This window comes from Sciurus carolinensis, chromosome 14, assembly GCF_902686445.1.
Source record: "Sciurus carolinensis chromosome 14, mSciCar1.2, whole genome shotgun sequence".
Lineage (NCBI taxonomy): Eukaryota > Metazoa > Chordata > Mammalia > Rodentia > Sciuridae > Sciurus > Sciurus carolinensis.
In genome coordinates, this window is record NC_062226.1 from 31,013,785 (window position 1) to 31,033,579 (window position 19,795).

General features: G+C 37.6%; 1 protein-coding gene across 3 annotated transcripts; it reads left to right on the top strand.

The window, feature by feature from the left end:
• On the top strand, positions 1-19,795 carry LOC124964957 (bile acid-CoA:amino acid N-acyltransferase-like). 3 transcript variants are annotated; one of them, XM_047525752.1, is made up of 5 exons: positions 1-173; positions 322-350; positions 6,543-7,067; positions 14,467-14,669; positions 18,305-19,795. In XM_047525752.1, exons 3-5 carry the CDS (start codon positions 6,602-6,604, stop codon positions 18,896-18,898), a joined length of 1,263 nt encoding a protein of 420 aa, XP_047381708.1. In that variant the 5' UTR covers positions 1-173; positions 322-350; positions 6,543-6,601; the 3' UTR covers positions 18,899-19,795. The 3 variants fall into 3 exon arrangements, with proteins under 3 accessions (XP_047381708.1, XP_047381707.1, XP_047381709.1); XM_047525751.1 differs by lacking the exon at positions 322-350 and having other exon boundaries at positions 2-173; XM_047525753.1 differs by lacking the exons at positions 1-173; positions 322-350 and adding an exon at positions 3,756-3,779.

Below are 19,795 nucleotides of genomic sequence, written 5' to 3' on the forward strand. Positions count from 1 at the left end.
GGCTAGTTTCACTAAAGTTTAAAAGTTAATAGGAAACTAGAGTCAGGTGGTGGGTAAGCTGGTGCTGGTAGCTCTTGCAAAAGACATTTGAGATTTTGGCCTTTAGGGCAACGAGTAACTATCCTTTTCCTTTACTGCTGGAAAAGAAGACTCAAGAGGAAGAAAAAAATCAGGTATTTTGCTTTAGATTTAGGACTATTTCTTCTGGGCTGATAGGAAGTAGGTTAAAATCTCAACTCTTGAATTAGAAATACAAATCAGTGTTTGAAATTTAGCAGTTTATGAGGACAAATAATTTCTCTGCTTTTTTCATAATCTCAGAGAGTTGTGGAGTTCCCAAGAGTGCTCAGGTAAGAGTGTCTTCGGTCAGATTTTGCTTAGAAAGAATGTAAATAGGAACTTGCTATGAATGAGAATATTCAGTATGTTTTTAAGAAAATGAAAGGCTAGCAGAAAAGACTTTTCTTTGTCTTTTCCATCCCCCTCAATATTTTTTCCCTCTTTTTAACAACTGTTTTCTAGGATTTAAAAGAAACCCTTTTAGACTGGAAAGTTAAATTGTGGTCCTATTTTGTAAATATTTTGCTAGAAGGGCAATTTATTTCCTTCCTTCCTTTCTTCCTTCCTTCCTTCCGGGGACCAAACCCAGGGCCCTCTGTGTACCAGGCAGGTATTCTACCACTGAGCCACATCCCTGCCAGCAATTTTGTTTTAATGTAAGATAAATGACATGTTAGAATTACATTTTGTGAAAATATTTCTTGAAGCCTTAACTACATGTTACACCTATTTATACAACTCAGGAATGATTTCCAGTAGGTAAGTGTAATCATCATGATAAAAAACATATCAAGAAAACAAGTATGAGTCAATTTCTGTTTGGATACTGGATGACGTGATATTTAAATAGAAGCTAAATGGGTAATATATGGAAGAAATACTAGACCTTAAGCTTAGTTAGAACAGGTATTTACTTAATCTTCCAGTGACTATCACATGTAGATCCTTGATAAATTTTTATTGATCTCTTAATCAATTTGGCTAAGAGTTGGAGATATGAATTCCATTCCTGACTTTGCCATGTATTTCTGTTTGAACTTAAGTGTTCATTTTCTTGAATATTGTTACAAGTGCAATATGGTTCTTTGGATCTATAGACTCACAGAAGTGATTCTTACTCATTGAATTCTTATTCTCAGCTCTTCTGTCTCAATAGGCTCATTCTCACTAGCATTTTTTCATGTGTGTCTATACACACACAAGAACACACACACACACATGTGCATGGCCCTCAACTGATCATTTTTTTGGTTCTCACCTCTACTGATGTTTCCTGGAACACCTTCAAAATAAACTACTGGTTCTTGAGTTGTTATATCAAGGTCAGTCATGGAGAAACTCAAAATAACACACACAGCAAGTTCTTCCTTGACCAGCTCTTCAGCCTTCAGTGTTCTCATTCTTGATCAACTCAGCTGTCATACTCATTCTTCAACTCTACTACATTACCAGATTGTGCCTCTCCTGCACCATATTTTCTCTCTAATAAAAGATTACAAGGATGAACATGCAGTATATCCAGTGGCAGTTTCAGAACTGAACTTGCTTGAAATATCAATTGATAGTAAATAAATGAAATTTCTTTTAGCTTCCTCAATCCCACTAATAGAGGATTTGATTTTATACAATTAATTGAAGGAACTGGTTTAACAGTCTGAGAGAACGTTATCTTTGCATCTGATTCTGGAGTTTTGGAACTTGAAGTCTTCCAGGCAATTAGGAAGGAAAGGTGGACAGAGAGGAGAGAGAGGGCAGGTTTTTACCCACAAAGCATGAGCTTACAGTTCTTGCTGCCCCTGACCTTGTGTGTTAAGTGCCTGCAAGAGAAGGTTGTACTCTTCCTCACAGAACTAAATTCACAAGACTTAAAATATATTTTGTTTTCAATATCATTCTGTTAAAAATGTCTTCCCATTTCCTAGTGATTTCTTCTTTGACCTTTGGATTATTTTGGGCAGTCATTTTAAGTGCTCAGTACTCACTGTGACTGAAACACTGTTAGGTCAGTTTCTACCTTCAGCTTCCTTCATTCTAAGTTTCTACATCCAGTCTTCTACATTCTAAGCAAAAATCAGTATCCTGGTTTCTTTAGAAAGAGTATATGTTCTGAAAGAGTATATTCTGAAGTTTGAGGGTGTAGTGTTTTGTAAATGTCAATTAGGTCAATTAGATCAAGTTGGTTGCAAGTGTTTAAATCTTCTGTATCTTACTAATTTTTAAAAATGTGTTTAAATTACTATGAGTAAAGTGTTAAAATCCTCAACTCTGATTGTGAGTACTTTTTTGGTGCATGCATTTTGAAACTCTTGTTATTGCAGAGTACTTATGTGTTTAGAATTTTTTTCGACAAACTATTTCTTATCATTATTGAAACATCCTTCATTTTCTCCAACAACTATCTTGACATATAACTTGATACATGTTAATAAATATGTAATTATATAAAACATATCATCTAAATTGGTAAATATAGCCCCATTAGCTTTCTTTTGCTCAATGTTTGTGTTGTGTGCATTTTTCTTCCCTTTTACTTTTATATGTCTAAATCTCAACAGTGTTTCTGAAAAAGAACAATTTAAGTTTTGAACTGATCTGACAACATGTGTCTTCTAATTGGAGTCTTTAGTTCACATATATTTAATGAAATTGGGTTTAAATTTCATTGGGTTTAAATTTCCCACCTTGGTATTTTGTTTTCTATTAGTTCTATTTATTATTTGCTCCTTTATTCCTCCTTTCTTGTTGTGGCAGATTGTATTTCCTAAGATTGCCAATGACAGCACAAATATACGTACAAATATATGTACAAATACACATTTCATCCCACATCCTTTTTTTTTTTTTAATTTCAACAATGTGACTAATTGTCCCACTATAAGTAGAAGTCTACGTCCTTCCACTTGAATTTTAATGTGGGCTTGAACCAATATATAATGGCAGAGATTATAACTTACACCTATCTCTATCTTTCTTGGAATATTTGCCTTTCCAACACACCATTCTGTGAAGAAATTCAAACTATCCTATGCAGAAAGACCACAGTGAGACTCACATATACTGGAAATGATGTGAAAGAACTCCCAGATATGTGAAAGAATGATTCCCAGATGATTTTTATCCCCTTGCCTTTGAGTCTTGCAGTTAATATCAGACATTGTGATACAGAGATAAGATGGCCTCATGATAAGGCAGTGCATTGCAGTTTCTGAAAAGAGTGGCAGTCAAAGACTCAGGTCCACGAAGTTCTTCACATATTTGCATTTCTAGCCCAGGGTCTTTTATTTTTAAGTATCTATCTCAGATCTTTGATTAAGTCCAATTTCCATGTTCCTGTCAGGCACTTCTACTGAGGCCTCCTCATGCCCGGAGGAAGGGAAAGATTTAGACACTTTTCTCTACTCTGACTCATTACTTAGCATTTTCTCAATTCCTCAACTTTCCCCTCCACTTCCTTGCCCTAGGGGTCTATAAAATTGCCAGAGCCTTTTGTTTGGGACTCCCTCCGAAGTGAGATGGCCTCTGAGTCTGAACTGATCCCTTGACGTTTTTCTGCATTGTCTGAGCTCTTTCTCTAGTTTAGACTTTCGCTTTGACAACACAGTAAATGACTGATGCCTTAATTCTTTTGTTTTTAGCTTGTTGATTTAATTGGCTACTCTGACACCTGGCAGGTAGCTCAGCTCTCCCTTTCTCTCCCAGCTCAGCTGAACTCCTGACGGGTAGGTCCTTTAAGTTCTCTTAGTCTAACTGCAAATAATTTTTTATTACTTGAAAAAACAGTGATAGAAGAGTCTTACAACAAGAAAATTATGCTTATCCCAGTTTCACCTTTTTGTCATTTTATTTTATTTCTACATCTTATATGTTTTTATTATTTGGTCACTTTTACATTTTTGTCATTTTATTTCTATACCTTATGCTTTTATTTTAATTGCCTTAAAATACACACGTCTATATATATGAGGAAATTTTGAAGAAGGACTTTTACATTTGCCCAGATGACTACCAGTTTTTGCTCTTCATTTTCACCTTTCACAACAGATTAAGTTCTCCCTTTCATACAATTCCCTTCAGTATTTTAGCATTTCTTGGAGTGCGGGTCACCTACATAATTTCTCGGGGTTTTCCTTTAAATTATTTTCCCTTCATTTTTGAAATGTATTTTTGTTAGATAAGGCATTTTTAGTGTTTTGTTTAAATTTTATAAAAATGTATTTTCTTCTGGATTTTCATTGTTTCAAATGTTATTTATATTAGTCATTCTCCTAAATGTAGTGTTTCTATTTTTCTCAGCTGCTTTTAAAATTTGTTCTTTATATTACCAGTTTGACTGTATGTAATTGTCGTGGGTTTCTTGGCTTTTATCCTCCTTGGTCAAGTTTCTTGTAACTGTGGCATGGTGTTTTTCAACAAATTGGGGGGAATTTCACCCATTTTTTTTTTCAAGTATGTCTTCTGTGTCTCTCCTATTTCTAATTGGTATTTGATATCGTCCCACACATCTCCAGTGCTCTGTTCTTCTTTTATACTCTTTTTTCTATTTGTACTTTAGTTTGGCTACTTTCAGTTGAGTTGTCTTATGTTGGCAGGTCCTTTACTCTTCCATTTTCTGTCTCAATTCCAATATCTGGGCCATTTCCTTTTCTACTCTACCAATTGTTTTCTCTTGTAATCATAAGTCAATTTTAAAACTTCTGTCCCTCCCTCATAATTTTTTAAAGAATTGACTCCTGGATATTTTGTATAAAAATAAGGACTGAGAGGAGCATACTTGTAGTATAGCTACTCAGGAGGCTGAGGCAGAAGGATCACAAGTTCAAGGCCAGCCTTAGCAAATTAGGCATAGCCTGTCTCAAAATAAATAAAAAGGGCTGGGAATGTAGCCCAGTGGTAGAGCTTGCCTAGCTTCCCTTCCCTGAGTCTGAATTCCCAGTGCTAAATCATTAATAATAATGATGAGTTAAAAAAAATTTACCTCCAGGAAAGGATGTTTTCTTATTCTGTCAGAAAGTGGGAAGTAGGGGCTAAATCAGTTTAATCTGTGGTTGAGCTGAATCTGGGCTTTGCAGCTTTATGTGATCAGTGCATCATTGGTTTCCAATAGTTTTGGTTGTGGGATTGGATTTTTCTCATCAGAAGAGCCTGTGGTCTCAGCATTAAGGAACATCTGGATAGATCTTTATTTTTATGGCCATGCTGGCTTTTCAAACTGGGAAATTCTGATTTGCAGTTCTTCTGTTAGAAGAGGCACTATAGGGCTTTCTTTGCAGCTATGCTCCTGGCTTCCTGAGTATGGGGACATCAGTCTCTGCTCTTCTGCCCTCAGCCTCTGGTGTGCAACTGCCTTACTTTATACAAAGGCCTGTAGTGCCTCAGAGTTCATCTCAGCTCCCAGCATGCCTCCGTGCACTCAGACTTTGACACCCTGTCCTTGAGCATGTGATGAAGTCCTATAGAAAGTTGGCAGATGGAGAAAGACTACGGTTGGAGTTTCTCAAAATTCTAATCTGTCAAACTAGCCTCCACATATTCATTAAAAGTCCATTAAATGTTCCATTGATTTCTCACTTTTCTCTATGGGGTTTCTTTTTTTCTGCTTTATTGTAATTGAAAATCAGCATGTAGGAGAGAAAATTTCTTGTCTCCTACGAGTAATGTGTCACTTGCTGGTGTTCAATTCACTTGGATTCTTGGCATTCTCAGTAATCTAATGAGTTAAAACAAAAACAAAGGCAAAAACTAAAGAAATGAAATCTGATTTTGTAGTTTATTTAGATAGTTATGGTTGCTAGAGTAAGAAGAGTGGTCACTCTTGTGGTTTTCTCTCATTAACCAAAAGATTAATTATTAGAAGTGAGGTTATAAAAAGTTCAGCAAGACTTCTGTATCCCTGAAGGTCTTGACAGCTTCTAGTTTTGCTTAAGGACTGCTAAATCCTAAATACAAAGTGGTAGATATTTTTTCTGTAGGCAACAATGCACACATCAGATTTGTTTTTGTAAGATTTTACTCTATTTTGAAAAGGTCCTCCTATTTTAGTGCTATCATAGGTAAATTCTTCCATGCTATACATTCAATTTACAGGGTTTGGGGAGAGGATTTGTAATGGAGCCAGCTGTTCTATATAGAGACATATTCAATAAATCATTCTGTTTTCAATCCTGCCTCTCAGTTTTATAATTCATTATACCTTATTTTTCCAGAGTTCCCACATTGCAAATTGTGATATCTTCCTGAAGTACTGACATCATTCATGTGCATTTGGACTGCTGCTTCCTCAACCCTGATTCATTCTTATAAAACTTACCATCTTGTTTTCTGTCTTCTAGAAATTTGTTGAAAACCCTCAGGCATCTTGCATTAGAGATTATAACAGGATATATGCTAAAGGAGTGTTTAAACTGAATCTTAAGAGGTCTGACTACTGGTCCATTTCACAGTTCATTAACTTAATACCTTATTTCCTTCCTTCTTTCTTTCAGTTTTGAGGTTTTGTTGAAGATATTCCTAAAGAATGATCTGAGATTGCCACACAGCAAAAATGGTTCAGCTGACAGCTACTCCTCTAAGTGCACTTGTTGATGAGCCAGTGCATATCCGAATTACAGGCCTAAGTCCTTTTCAGGTGGTGACTCTTCAGGCATCACTGAAAGATGAGAAGGAGAACATGTTTTATTCTCATGCCTACTATAGGGCCAATAAAGTTGGCGAGGTGGATTTGGAACATGATTCTGCACTTGGAGGTGACTATGTGGGAGTTCACCCCATGGGTCTTTTCTGGTCCTTGAAACCTAAAAAGTTGCTAACTAGACTACTGAAAAAAGATGTGATGAATAGCCCTTTCCGAGTCCAAATAAAACTTTGTGACCTACAGTCTCCACTAAGAAATCAAGTTACTAGTACCTCAATGGTCAGCCTGACTTTGGAAAGGTGGTATGCGGCACCGGGTGTTACACGGATCCCGGTCGAGGAAGGCCGCCTTCGAGGAGCCCTCTTTCTCCCTTCAGGTGAGTTGGATTACTGTTATTATTATCCTTGCTTTTCTTCTTTTGAATCCTTAATCCTTCTAGCAATTTAGTTTTGATGTGGATAATAGATAGAGCTCTCTTTGCCTGCCTTAGAATCAGAGTTAGCTTTAGGTCATCAAAACAAGAATGTCATGCTATTCCACTGTAACTCTGAGTCTGGAACTTGTCTAAGGATATGACTAATACAGTTAATGGAATCCCTACGTTGTGGGATTTCTAAAGTTTTGGATTTATACTAAATTTATCTGCTTTAAACCTGACTATTCTGAAGATTCTCATCTTGATATCACAGAAGCTGTGTCCCAGCACCTTTGGAGGCTCTATCTATCATGTTGCATTTCAGTATAAGCATATTTATTGCATTGTTGTCACAACAAGCCGGTGGTATGTTGGATTGAAAGATTGCAACGAATGAAGATAATGCAAAGAAATTTTATTCCCATTAGTCCGTATATATTGCATATAGAATATTCCATAAATCAGGTAATATAGAATACTTCCTAATGGCTATAACACTTAGCAGAACAACTCATTATTTCCCATGATCTCTTCATACTAGTAAATAGTTTTAAACATCTATTGGTCAGAGTTTATTTTGGTTGTGAATGAAGCAAAGTTAGTTCCAAGAAGACTTCACCAGACCTAGGTTTCTGATCTGTTTGAGGTCTACTTCTTCAAACAGGTGCTTTCATCTGGGACATAGCCATCACCTCATCAGAATATGTTGCCTTTATTTAATCTTTCACTTATAGAACTGAGATGGTGTTTTAGTCATCTTTTTTCTCTGCTCTGACCAAAAGACCTGAAAAGAACAATTTTAGAGGAGGAAAAGTTGATTTGGGACTCAGGGTTTCAGAGGTCTCAGTTCATAGATGACCAATTCCATTGTTCTGAACCTGAGATAAGGCATAACATTAAGACAGAAGGGCATGATGGAGGAAAGCATCTCAGAACATGGCACTAGGAAGCAGAAAGAGACAGCTCCACTCTCTAGGACAAAATATATATCCCAAAGGCATGTCCCCAAGACCCATCTCCTTCGGCCACACACTACCTGCCAACAGTTACCATCCAGTTAACCCCTATAGGGGATTAATGCACTGCTCAGATTAAGCCTTTCATAACCCGATCATTTCACCTCTAAACTTTTGTCAGGGGCGGGCTCTGAGGGCCCCAGAGCCACACCATGGCCTGATCTCTAAGATGGTGCCTGGCAGCTTGCCAGACATAGCTGCACTCGTAAACAAGTTTTAGGAAGTAACTCTGGTTTGCTGTTGTACGTGAGGCGATCCTGGTATCTGCCTGGAGACTGTTCCTTGATAGGCTGACTTTCCTGGTAGTCTACTCTCTGATAGGCTGATGTTCTCAATATAAGTCTGAGACTTGTGGAATAAACACCCTTTTGGTTCCTGTGCTCAAGAAGAGTGTACGCGTTGTGATTGTCCCCGCGGGCGGTGGGCGATCATAAGTGGTGCCGAAACCCGGGATCTCGAGTTACAAAGAAGGAACTGATCAGGTAAATACAGGGAAAGTAAAGTACAGTCTGGCCAGGTTAAAGTTTGTGGGAAAAGTGACGAGTTAAAGTTCGCAGGAAAAGCGACGAGTTAAAGTTCGCGGGATAAGCGACGAGTTAAAGTTCGTGGGATAAGCGATGGAGATTGAGTGTAAGTGCTTTCGCTTTTGTTTTGCTAGTTAAAGTGCTTTGCATTCTGTTAGTTTAATAGAGAAATATGGGCACTGAAATGTCACGAATGCACATGGAAAGTCCCTTAAAGGATTTGCTCCGGGCCAATGGAATTCCTCTTGAAACTAAAACAGCCCGAACCAAATGCAGAGAGGCCATAAAACAAGGGGAAGAGGTTTTGGAGGAAATAAAAGAGGAAAGGTCTAAAGCATCAGAAAGGGCATCAATAAGATCAGAGACAGACAAGGAAAATGAAACTGGGTGTGAGGAACAACTTGTTAGGAAGAGAGAAATCAGTTTAGGGGAGGGTCCCCCATTAGGAGTCTGCCCTACATTATCCGCCCTTAAGGCCTGCTTCTCTCCAGGACCTCCCAAAGGGGGCTCCAAGTTTCTCCCCAAAGAGCCGCCGCCTAAAGAACCGCCGGCTCCTCCCGTTGAATCTCCTTCCAGAAACTTGCCACATAGTAAACAACATTGGGAGACCTTTAATGAGGAGCCCAATCCATCTCAATCCGCTCCTCCCAAGGTTGAGGAACCACGAGGGCAGCCAGCCTCTACACATAGGGAGGGCCCCGGGGAGGCTCATTGCTGCCATCTTGTAAAGCCCTTGCCCTCCTCCTTCCGGATGGCGGGAAATCTTCCCGGTGGCCATTTTATGATACTGGGCAAGAACTCACAGACTCTTAACCTCCATCCTCCCTTTATGGCCTTCCCAGTAAATGTTAAAATGTTAGTTTGGGAAGGAATGACTACCGATCACAAATTGGCCTGTGCAGGGATGAAAGATTGCTCCATAGGAAGGTGGATTGTGGCTACCAAAGATATTGGCACACAGCTTCTGCAAGCAAGCGGGCACATGGAAAAGGATTCCTTATCTTCAAGTCTCTTCTTTCTTGCGCTTCTCTGCTCTTCCTGCAAACTCGAATGCCTCCTTCTTCTCCCCCTCTTAATCCCTTCTCCTCCTCCAACTTTGACTTAGCTGTTTCTGCTTCCATTCCCCGGTCCAGCCCACCTAGTCCTCCTGCCACAAGGTCCCACGTACGCCGGTGGGGAGGGAGTAACCAGCCCAACCATCAGTGGCATGTCCTAGTAAGGAGTATGATATAGTAGCCCCAGTCCCCACAAGTATTGGGAGATAATTGTTTCACAATTTTCTGAGTCCAAACCTGAATTGATTACTAACCAGGATTAAGGGTTAAAATGCCCTAGGCATCAAGTTTCTGCTGGAACATTTTAGCCCCTTTCAGATCCAAATCTCAGTCAAGGTTTACATTGAAATGTAAATAGAGAAAGCCTGAAGGCTCAGTAGGAGACCTGTCTCAAACCCCCCCCCCCAAAAAAAAAAAAAAAAAGAGCAAAAAGTCTTACCTGAACTCCAGCAAAAGTAAATTTTATGGTGCTTTACTAAAGTACTTAACAGCCGCTTCATTTTTCCAGGACTCTTGTTTTTTTTGAATTCTACATTTTTTTTTTTTGAGCTCATGACTTTTTTGATCAGTTCTATTTTTTTTTTACTCAACTAGAGTTTTTGAACATCTCTTACATTGCAATGGAGATGCACCTATAAAGTTTCAAGGCCTTTGATTTTGTGTTATGTGTATGTTGTGCTGTCTGATGTCATGTTTTGTCTGTATCAAAACTGAGTGCTTCTAAAATTAAAATTTAAAAATGAATCCAAATATTTTTAATTCACATGATTTAAAAAGGTTCGATTTAAATTGGGTAAACTAATAGAAGTAAAATGTCTTGAAAATAACTTGCAAGTCTCTAGGTGGTCAAACTAATATAATGTTGATGTTTATAAAATGTCTAACATCAATTTTTCTAGGACTTTCCTCCAACAAGAAAAAGCTGGCAAATACTGTTCAGGACACTTGTCTAATATCTTGGGTTTTTTTAAGAAAATAAGTGAATTAGAATTGACATGCATGGGATTACTGAAATGTGTTTGTACAGAAAATTGTTTTGTGTCATCACTAAACTAAAAACAAGGTTACTAAGAGTTATGTCCTAACAGGTACAATTCTATACACAAAGGGTTCTAAAAGTTTCAACTGTGTTTCAATTAGAGTACTATAAATAACAAAATATTTAATCTTGTTAAAATAGAGTAATTTATCTAAATTCAGAAATTTCATAAGAGTTGTTTCAGAATGTGAACAAAGAGCTCAACAGATAGGAAAAAATAAATAAATAAAAGGTTCTAGATATGGAAATATATCTAGTGAAAAACAAAATGTTTCTGGGTAAGAAAGTGCTTATGTGATCAAATACATGAGGGTCTAAATAAGTGCTAAGAAAGTCTGTAAATAAACAAAAAGGGGGAATAAGGGAGACCTTCAGGTCCCCTAAAGATAAACTTTCTCTTTGCCTCTTTATTTAAAAAATTTTTAACTCTGGATAATGAGAGTCGCTGTGCCGCTGAGAGACATGGCAATCATAAACAACATGATAGAGCGACGGTAAAATGGAAGGATGTTCTTACAGGACAATGGAACGGCCCGGACCCGGTGCTTTACTGGAGCTGTGGCTCGGTTTGTGTGTTTCCACAGGGTAAAACATTGCCTATCTGGGTTCCTGAGCGACTAACTTGACCAGTGCCAACGCTACCAATAAGTAACTCAGACCAACATACTTCTGATGACCATGATGCTCGTAGCCCCCCTTGAACTAACTTACAACCTCTTTTTAGTCTCTTAGGATGCTATCTCTCTCAATGTTGGAATGCTTCTAGGTTCCCGCTGGCAGTCTTAATGTGTGTTCCTATCTTCCTACCAGTCCCAGTCTCTGTTACAGATGCGGAATTGCCAGTGTTGGCATCACAGTGGCCATGGTCACCACGGTAGCAGTCTCTGCAGTGGCAGCCGCAACCGCAGCAGCAGCATTGACACAACCATACAGACAGCAACAACAATCACTTGGTCGAAAATACAGCTGCAGCCTTACAGACTAAAGAGACCCTAAACCAACATCTAACAGCAGGCATACTCCTTGTAAATCAAAGAGTGGACTTACTACAAGAACAAGTGGATATCTTGCAAGAACTTTTGGGACTGGGATGTGTTTATCCTTTAAGAGCAGTGTGCGTCACCCCTATTGCTTATAATAACCTTAGCTCTGTGGTTATGTTATCTAAAAATCTGTCTACCTTACTGGTAATTGGTCATCTACGTTTGATACTCAGAGTCAATGCTACCAGGGTTCAAGTTGCATCGGTATCCGAGATGTTCTCTTTGTTAACAGTGGGCTGGAACAGTAGCTGTTCTGATTATTATCTGCTTAGGGATAGCCTATGTTATACGCAGCCAAATAAGAGCTCGCCAAGATGCCCGATGTGATCAACGGGCTATAGTACAGACTTTGACAGCCATTGAGACAGGCACATCCCCCCAAGTATGGCTAAGCATGCTGGACCAGTAGTCAAAGACGGGTAAGATCTGTGGAAATGCATACCAACCTAAGACAGGGTTTTGACGCCTAGAGGTCAGAATTCCAATGACGGGTAAGGATGTAATTTGCCATGGACAACCTAAGACAGGCATGGTCCCAAGTCATCTTTTCTTTATTTAAAGAATAAGGGGGAGATGTCAAGGGCGGACTCTGAGGGCCCCAGAGCCACACCGTGGCCTAATCTCTAAGATGGCGCCTGGCAGCTTGCCAGACATAGCTGCACTCGTAAACAAGTTTTAGGAAGTAACTCTGGTTGGCTGTTGTACATGAGGCGATCCTGGTATCTGCCTGGAGACTGTTCCTTGATAGGCTGACTTTCCTGGTAGTCTACTCTCTGATAGGCTGATGTTCTCAATATAAGTCTGAGACTTGTGGAATAAACACCCTTTTGGTTCCTGTGCTCAAGAAGAGTGTACGCGTTGTGATTGTCCCCGCGGGCGGTGGGCGATCATAAACTTTCTTGCATTTTCTCACATTTTAGCTTTTGGGGGATACCTAATATCTAAACTATAACAGAGGATTTGAGGACTCTTGATGTACTAAGGTTGATTTTTGGCAACAAAGAGTTAAAGATGGTATAGAACTAATCTTCTCTTTTCAAATTTACCATGACATATGTACTTATTTGGATAATTCTTAACTTTTTATATCTAGTAATTAGCATACAGACTTGTATGCAGGATCAGGAAGTAAGTAGCACAAACTTGTTTCTTTAGAACTCCACCCCTGTTAAAAATTTGTGTATTGATACAATTCTTCCATGTTGGGAATGATGTGCTGGTTCTGGATGTACTATTTGTGAACCCTTTTGACATTGCATATACTGGGTTTTCCACTTGAAGTGTTTATTCTGTGGGAACACAGAAGGATGAGTTGTGTGGGTCATAAAAAGATTGAGTTGGGTCTCAAAACATTTCTCTACTGCAACATTCTTTATAGATAAGGTACTCTTAATAGTTCTCCCCTTTCCTTCCAAGCAGAAGATGCAAAACTTATCCTTATTCATCTATTAAAGTGACATTTTTAAACCAAGACGTATTAAGTATCACTTCTTTTCTCAAAGTAATGTAAATACAATAATTTTAAAAAATTCCTAATACTTTTTTAAATCAAACCATTCCTTTTAAACATGGGTGGGACTGATCTTCATTAGATAAAATCATGTATCCAATGTATCCAACAATAGAATTATCCCAGTAAATCCACTGTAAATTTCTTTCAGTGTATGGACTCTGCTTTATTGAAAATAAGCTGCTTGCTATTCAGAAAGGGAGTATAGAATGATTCTCTTAACATGCCTCTTTTTTACCCAGCATTAGGATGTAGGGAATAAAGAGCATTACTTAGTGAGAGTTCATCATTTATATCTGCTTAGTTGGGAGATTTCATCAAAGTAGTCAGATTAGTGTAACCAAACAGTAACAAGCCAGGATGTTAGCAAAAGTAATCTTTAAAAAAAAATTCTTTTGAGTCATATACTTCTTTGAAAACCCAGTTAATTCTTTGGATCCCCCCACCCCTTGTGTTAGTCAGCTTTTCATTGCTGTAGCAAATACCTGACATAGTAAACTTATAAATAAAAGAGTTTTATTGTGGCTCACAGATTTAGAGGTTTCAGTACCTAATCAGTTGTTTGTTTTGGGCAAAGCAGCACATCCTGGCTGGAGTGTGTGGTGGAGGAAAACTGCTCACCATGTGGGAAGCAAAAGAGAGGGAAAGGAAGGGGCTGGGGTCCCACTATCCTCTTCAAAGGTGTGCCCTCAGTGACCTGAAGACCTCCTACTATTTCATCTTGTCAAGATTCTACCACCTCCCAATACTGTCACCCTTGGATCAAGCCTTTAAAACATGGGCCTTTGGGGGACATTCCAGTCCAAACTATAGCACCTCTCATCAGTAAAATGCACACTTAAACATATATTCTATTTTTGCATATAATTTTAGGATCTTCCAAGTTTTCCTGAGGTTTGTTTATGTACCTTTTATGGGTTAAGAAGTATTAGCCCAATTTTTTGACTTTCTTTACTCTAAAACTATGTAAATGGACACCTTGTCAATAGGCCATAATTCAGTCCCACTTACAAGGCTGAAAATTTGGGAATTCTATTTAAAATTTTATGCATTAATTTCAAAATTTCTAATGCTTTTCTCCCTTGTGGTTTCATATTCTTATTATCTTTTCCTCATTCTCTAAACCCTCTTTTTTTTTTTTTTTTTTTTTTTTTTTTTTTGGTTCTTTTTCAGGAGAGGGCCCTTTTCCAGGGGTGATTGATTTGTTTGGAGGTATTGGCGGGCTGTGTGAACACCGGTCCAGTCTCCTGGCCAGTCGTGGCTTTGCCTCGTTGGCCTTGGCTTACTGGGGCTATAAAGACCTACCTTCTCAACTACAGAAACTAGATTTAGAGTATTTTGAGGAAGCTTCCAACTTTCTCCTGAGCCATCCTAAGGTAATTTTATCTCTTTAGTAAGTTTTAGTCCCAGTTTTTTTTATAACCATAATATTCTGTTACTTCTCTTAACTTCCAATTAAGATTCTCCCTCAGTGAACCCAAAATTCTATTACATACCCATATTGTTCACTTGATTTCTTATCCAATTTCTTTTGCTCAGAAAAACAAAATGCCTAGGAAGTTAACCTGTGTCCATCAGAGTATTGAAAGGCATTGGTTTTGATTTAGACAGAAATGAGTTCTATTTCTAGCTTCATCTCATCTGGTTCAGGGAATTTGGGTAAGTTACTTAGTGTTTCTTCATCTGTTAAATAATATTGTAATGATACAACTTCATAAAGTTATGGTGGGATTTGAAGACTATTATAGAAACAAGGTTCTTATTATAGTACTTGGTAATCTAATATTATAATCAATCCAGTATTATTGTACTTGACAGTACTAAACACTCAATTATTATAGTTATCATTTTCTCATCACCATATTTACCTAGATGACTATTAAACATTTCTTTGAAGAGTGGGTCCAAGTCTTTAATTACTTGAGAGGACTTGAACATAATACTCTAGTACTAGTACTCTGATTGTAGTCCAATCTACAATCCTTCTTTGAATCTTAAAATGTTTACTTTGTTGCTATAATAGGGTTGGCACTTATTATCCCTTGTTAATTTTGAGGGGTGGGGAGGGGGCAGAGGGAAGGAAAGATAATAGAATGAGACAAACATCATTGCCCTGTGTACATATATGATTATGCAAATGATATGACTCTACTTCATGTACAACCAGAGAAACAATAGTTGTATCCCATTTGTGTACAATGAATAAAAAAGAAAAAACCGTCACAACTGCAACTACAGTGTTTAAATAGAAAGCATGCCCCACTGGGTGAAAGTTGCATACAATATTGTGCTATAAGCATTGTTTTATAATCTGCAGTTGTTGTTCAGATTTAATCCATATAATGACATATGTCACTATATGCTATTTTATGAGGAAGAAGACTATTTAAATGAAACAAACAATAAATATTTACTTAGAATAAAGTTTATTTACATGTATAAATAAAGAACTAAATTAAAATTAAATGTAACTAGTACATAATTTTTCATATAAAGATCACCGATATAGAATCAGGTTTGCAATAATAAGACAAGCAACAATTACTGACAATTTACTAATGTACTGAAATTTTAAATGGCTATTTATGATGCATAAAATGGAATTGTCCTTGAACAGTCAGATAGGCGATGTTATCATTATGATAGCCCTTTACTTGGCTTGGATGAGAAATAAAGAGATTATGTGATTCTGTTTTTCACTTTCTTAGTCTGGTTCCCCTTATACTTGCTGCATGACTTTTCCATCACTGTTTTTGCAATGTCATAAAGATAACTAGTTAATGACTACTGATCCAGGCTAGAAACCAGACTTTGTTCCTAGGCCCTGAGTACTTTCATTAAAGCTGCTTCACAATATCTCTTCTGCTAAATCAGAGATCTTTCCATTCCTGATAGGAATTGTTGATTTTAAGTGACTTTTGAAAACTTTGAATTCCCTGACCCCACAATTGGTGACAGAAGTTTTAGCAAGAGTTACTGTTCTTCTAAGGATCAGAAACAATTTAGATAAAAAGTACATATATTGAGTCACACTTTTTAGTTCTTTTATGTTATAAGTGCTTTTGCTTTATCTTCCATGGCCAAATGCACTGAGTTCCCATTTCTCCTTGCCATAACTATGGCTCTCTATCTTCTATATTAAGACACAGAATTTCAGAAAAGGGGAATAGGGGTTGGGAAAAGGGAAAGGTTAGTAAAGGATACTAAGTTTCAGTAAGACAAGAGGAATAAATTCTGGTGTCTATAGCATGGTGCCTATAATTAATAATGCATTGTATATTTCAAAATTCGTAAAGGAGTAGATTTTAAATGTTCTCAATACAAAGAAAGATAAGTTTGTGAAGTTTGAAGTGATGAATATGTTAACTGCTCTTTTCACAATGCATTCATGATTCAAAGCATCACACTATACTTCATAAATTTATAATTGTTATGTGTCAATTAAAAATGAAAATTAAAAAAATTTCAAATCTTTAAAAGACCCTTTAATTGATTCAAACCAACCTTTTAGTGTGTGGTATGGGAAATAGAGAGAATACGTTCCTCATTCCATTTGTTTAGTTTTTTCCCCCTTGTCCTATTTGTCACATTTCTATCAGCTTGCCATAAGTAGTATTCTCATTCATGCTTTTCTAAATAGTGGGGAAATCCCAAACATTTAATTGATAAAATTCCCTGAAAATACAGAAGACCAATTTAGAAAGAGAAAGATAAAAAGATGTTTCTCTCTGAAACTCTACAAGGAGCTAGGGCTCAAAAGAGAATTAAGGCTGTATTTTGTGCCACACAGAACCATCTTGTCTTGAACTCCTCCTTTGCACTCCTGTATCTAGCTGGTGACTGAGAGCTAGCTGTACATTCAACACACATAAGTTACTTGGAACCATGTAGTTTCCTTTTCATTTCCACTGGTGTCCCCTTTTGTTCAGATACCATCACTTCTTGCCTATGCTATTGTAATAAACTTTGGGTTTCCTGCCTCTATTTTTTCAAGTCAGAGTTGCAAGATTAGCCTTTTTGGAGCACAGCTGTTTGCTCAAGATCTTCTCCTTTACTACAGGATAAATGCCAGTCTTCCTAGAATGTTAGACAAACTTTCTATGATCTGAATTTTGCATATTTCTGCAGCTACACCTGAGCCTTGAAATTGTAGAGAATGATTCTGGTATAGGCAACCTAATAATGCCTGTTACACTCAGCAAAGAATACTGCTCCTTATTGGCTTCTATTGTTTACATGAAGTCTCAATTCCTAGTCCATTTCCTCTGAAAGTCTTTCGTTGATCCTGCATTTATTCCTTGGGTTGGTATCCTTGTCTGTCTACATTCTTATTAATTATTATAGACTTTATAATACTCTGATCATCTGTTCTGTTTTTCTCCTGCATTTCTTTCTGATAGGGAGTTCCTTGGTGGCAAGAGATTGAGCCTTTTCTCTCTGGGGCCCCCACTGCTTGACACAGGCTAGATGATCTAAAAATGCTTATTTGATGATTGGCAAGGATAAAGAAAACTGAACAAAACTCCCTTTTGAAATCTTTTGCAACGAAAGCAAGCTGAGTCCTCTATTCAAATTTCATGCTCTATCCTACTGACCCAACTTCTTTTTTAGTTTCTTCCTATAGGGTGCCTTTTCCTTTGAACTTTCAGAGAGCTCAAAATTTGTGTAACAAAGTTTATTAACCATTATACCCTGACACATATTATTCGCAATAGTACATGCATTTTAGTTAGTTTCCTTAAGACATTGATATTTCTTGAGGGCACTTTAGAACCAAACACAATGCTGAAGCTATAGTATTTAGTCAGTAAAGCTTGATACATTTTTGAAGGAGTATTTCCTTGAGTGCACATTCTATCTTCCAGAACTCTACATATGAGGTATATGAGTATGTGGGGGGATTTTTTTTACTTGCTTTGTTCCCATTGGTCATTGAAGTTTTTGGTTGTCTGAGATGGTGGGTTTTCCTAAATGAAGAGTAGAATAACATCTCATTTCTGTTATTTTTCAGGTCTTTGGTCAAGGCATTGGCGTAATCTCTACATCCAAAGGAGCAGAGATTGGACTGTCTATGGCTATTTACCTAAAACAAGTCATAGCCACCATACTTATTAATGGGACAAACTCCCCTTATGGCATTCCATATGTATACCGTGGTTATACCCATCAGTCCATACCCTACTCTCTACAGTTTCTATCCACCAATGCCTTGGGGTTTATAGAGTTTCAGGGCATTTATGAGAAAATTGGAGTTGAGGCTAGCCAGTATTTATTTCCCATTGAAAAGGCCCATGGGCATTTCCTCTTCATTGTGGGAGAAGATGATAAAAGTATCAATAGCAAAGAACATGCTAAGGAAGCCATAGAAAAGTTGAGGAGACACGGGAAGAACAACTGGACCCTGCTATCATATCCTGGGGCAGGCCACCTGATAGAACCACCCTACTCTCCACTGTGCTGGGCGTCAAAGATGCCCAATGCTTGCACACCTATCAGCTGGGGAGGAGAGGTTATCACACATGCAGCTGCACAGGAACATTCTTGGAAGGAGATCCAGAAATTTCTCAGGAAGCACCTCATTCCAGTGGTGACTAGTCAACTCTGAGAAGAATAGATATTTCTGGGAAACTGAGAAGAAAAGTCTCTTTACTAGCATCTCTTGATTTCATAGAGGAACATCTTTGATCTCTTATTGTTAAGAGGGAAGTTGTAATAACAAAAGGGCAGGAAGACTGGGAATGGTAATGTCTCGACTTTTGAAAGGTAAATGGTTTCCACTGAACCAAACATTATACACCGAGAATCTTATATATGTAGAAATAATCTTATGGCTCTACCTGCCCTGAAATAGTCATCATTTCAACAATTCTCAATCATAGCAATTGTCAAGGGAAAATTTACCAAAAATGAACCACAGACATGCAAACCAGATATAAAAAGAATCAGATGCTGACATCTATTTATTTCCTAAAACTCAAATATTTGTAATTTCCTCATTTAAAAATATGCTCATACCTCACTGTAGCTTTGTTGTTGGAAGGCCAGAACCAGGTGAAGAATGTATTATTTTAAGGCAATATGGAAGCTTATCATGGATGTAAGATTGTTGAATCAGTCTACAATCAATAATTAACAAATATAATAAAATTACTTTTATGTCTGAGCATGTACATGTTGGCATTCTCAACAATGAGAGAGCAGCAATCAGATTCATAGACTTGTAATTCAGGGAGGTAGCCATGATAATGGGGATTGTATGCCTCTAGATTAGGGACTGGCTATTTACCATCTGGCTACTTTTTCTGTAAAAAAGATGCTAAATATCTTTAGCTTTTAGTCAGATGCTAAATATCTTTAGCTTTGTGAACTATAAGTTCTCTGTTATTACTCCTTAGCTCTATTATAGCACAAAAGCAGCCATAGGTAATTGTGTAACAACTGATGGTGCCTTCGTTCCAATTAAACTTTATTTATGGACATTGAAATTTGTGTTTCTTATCTT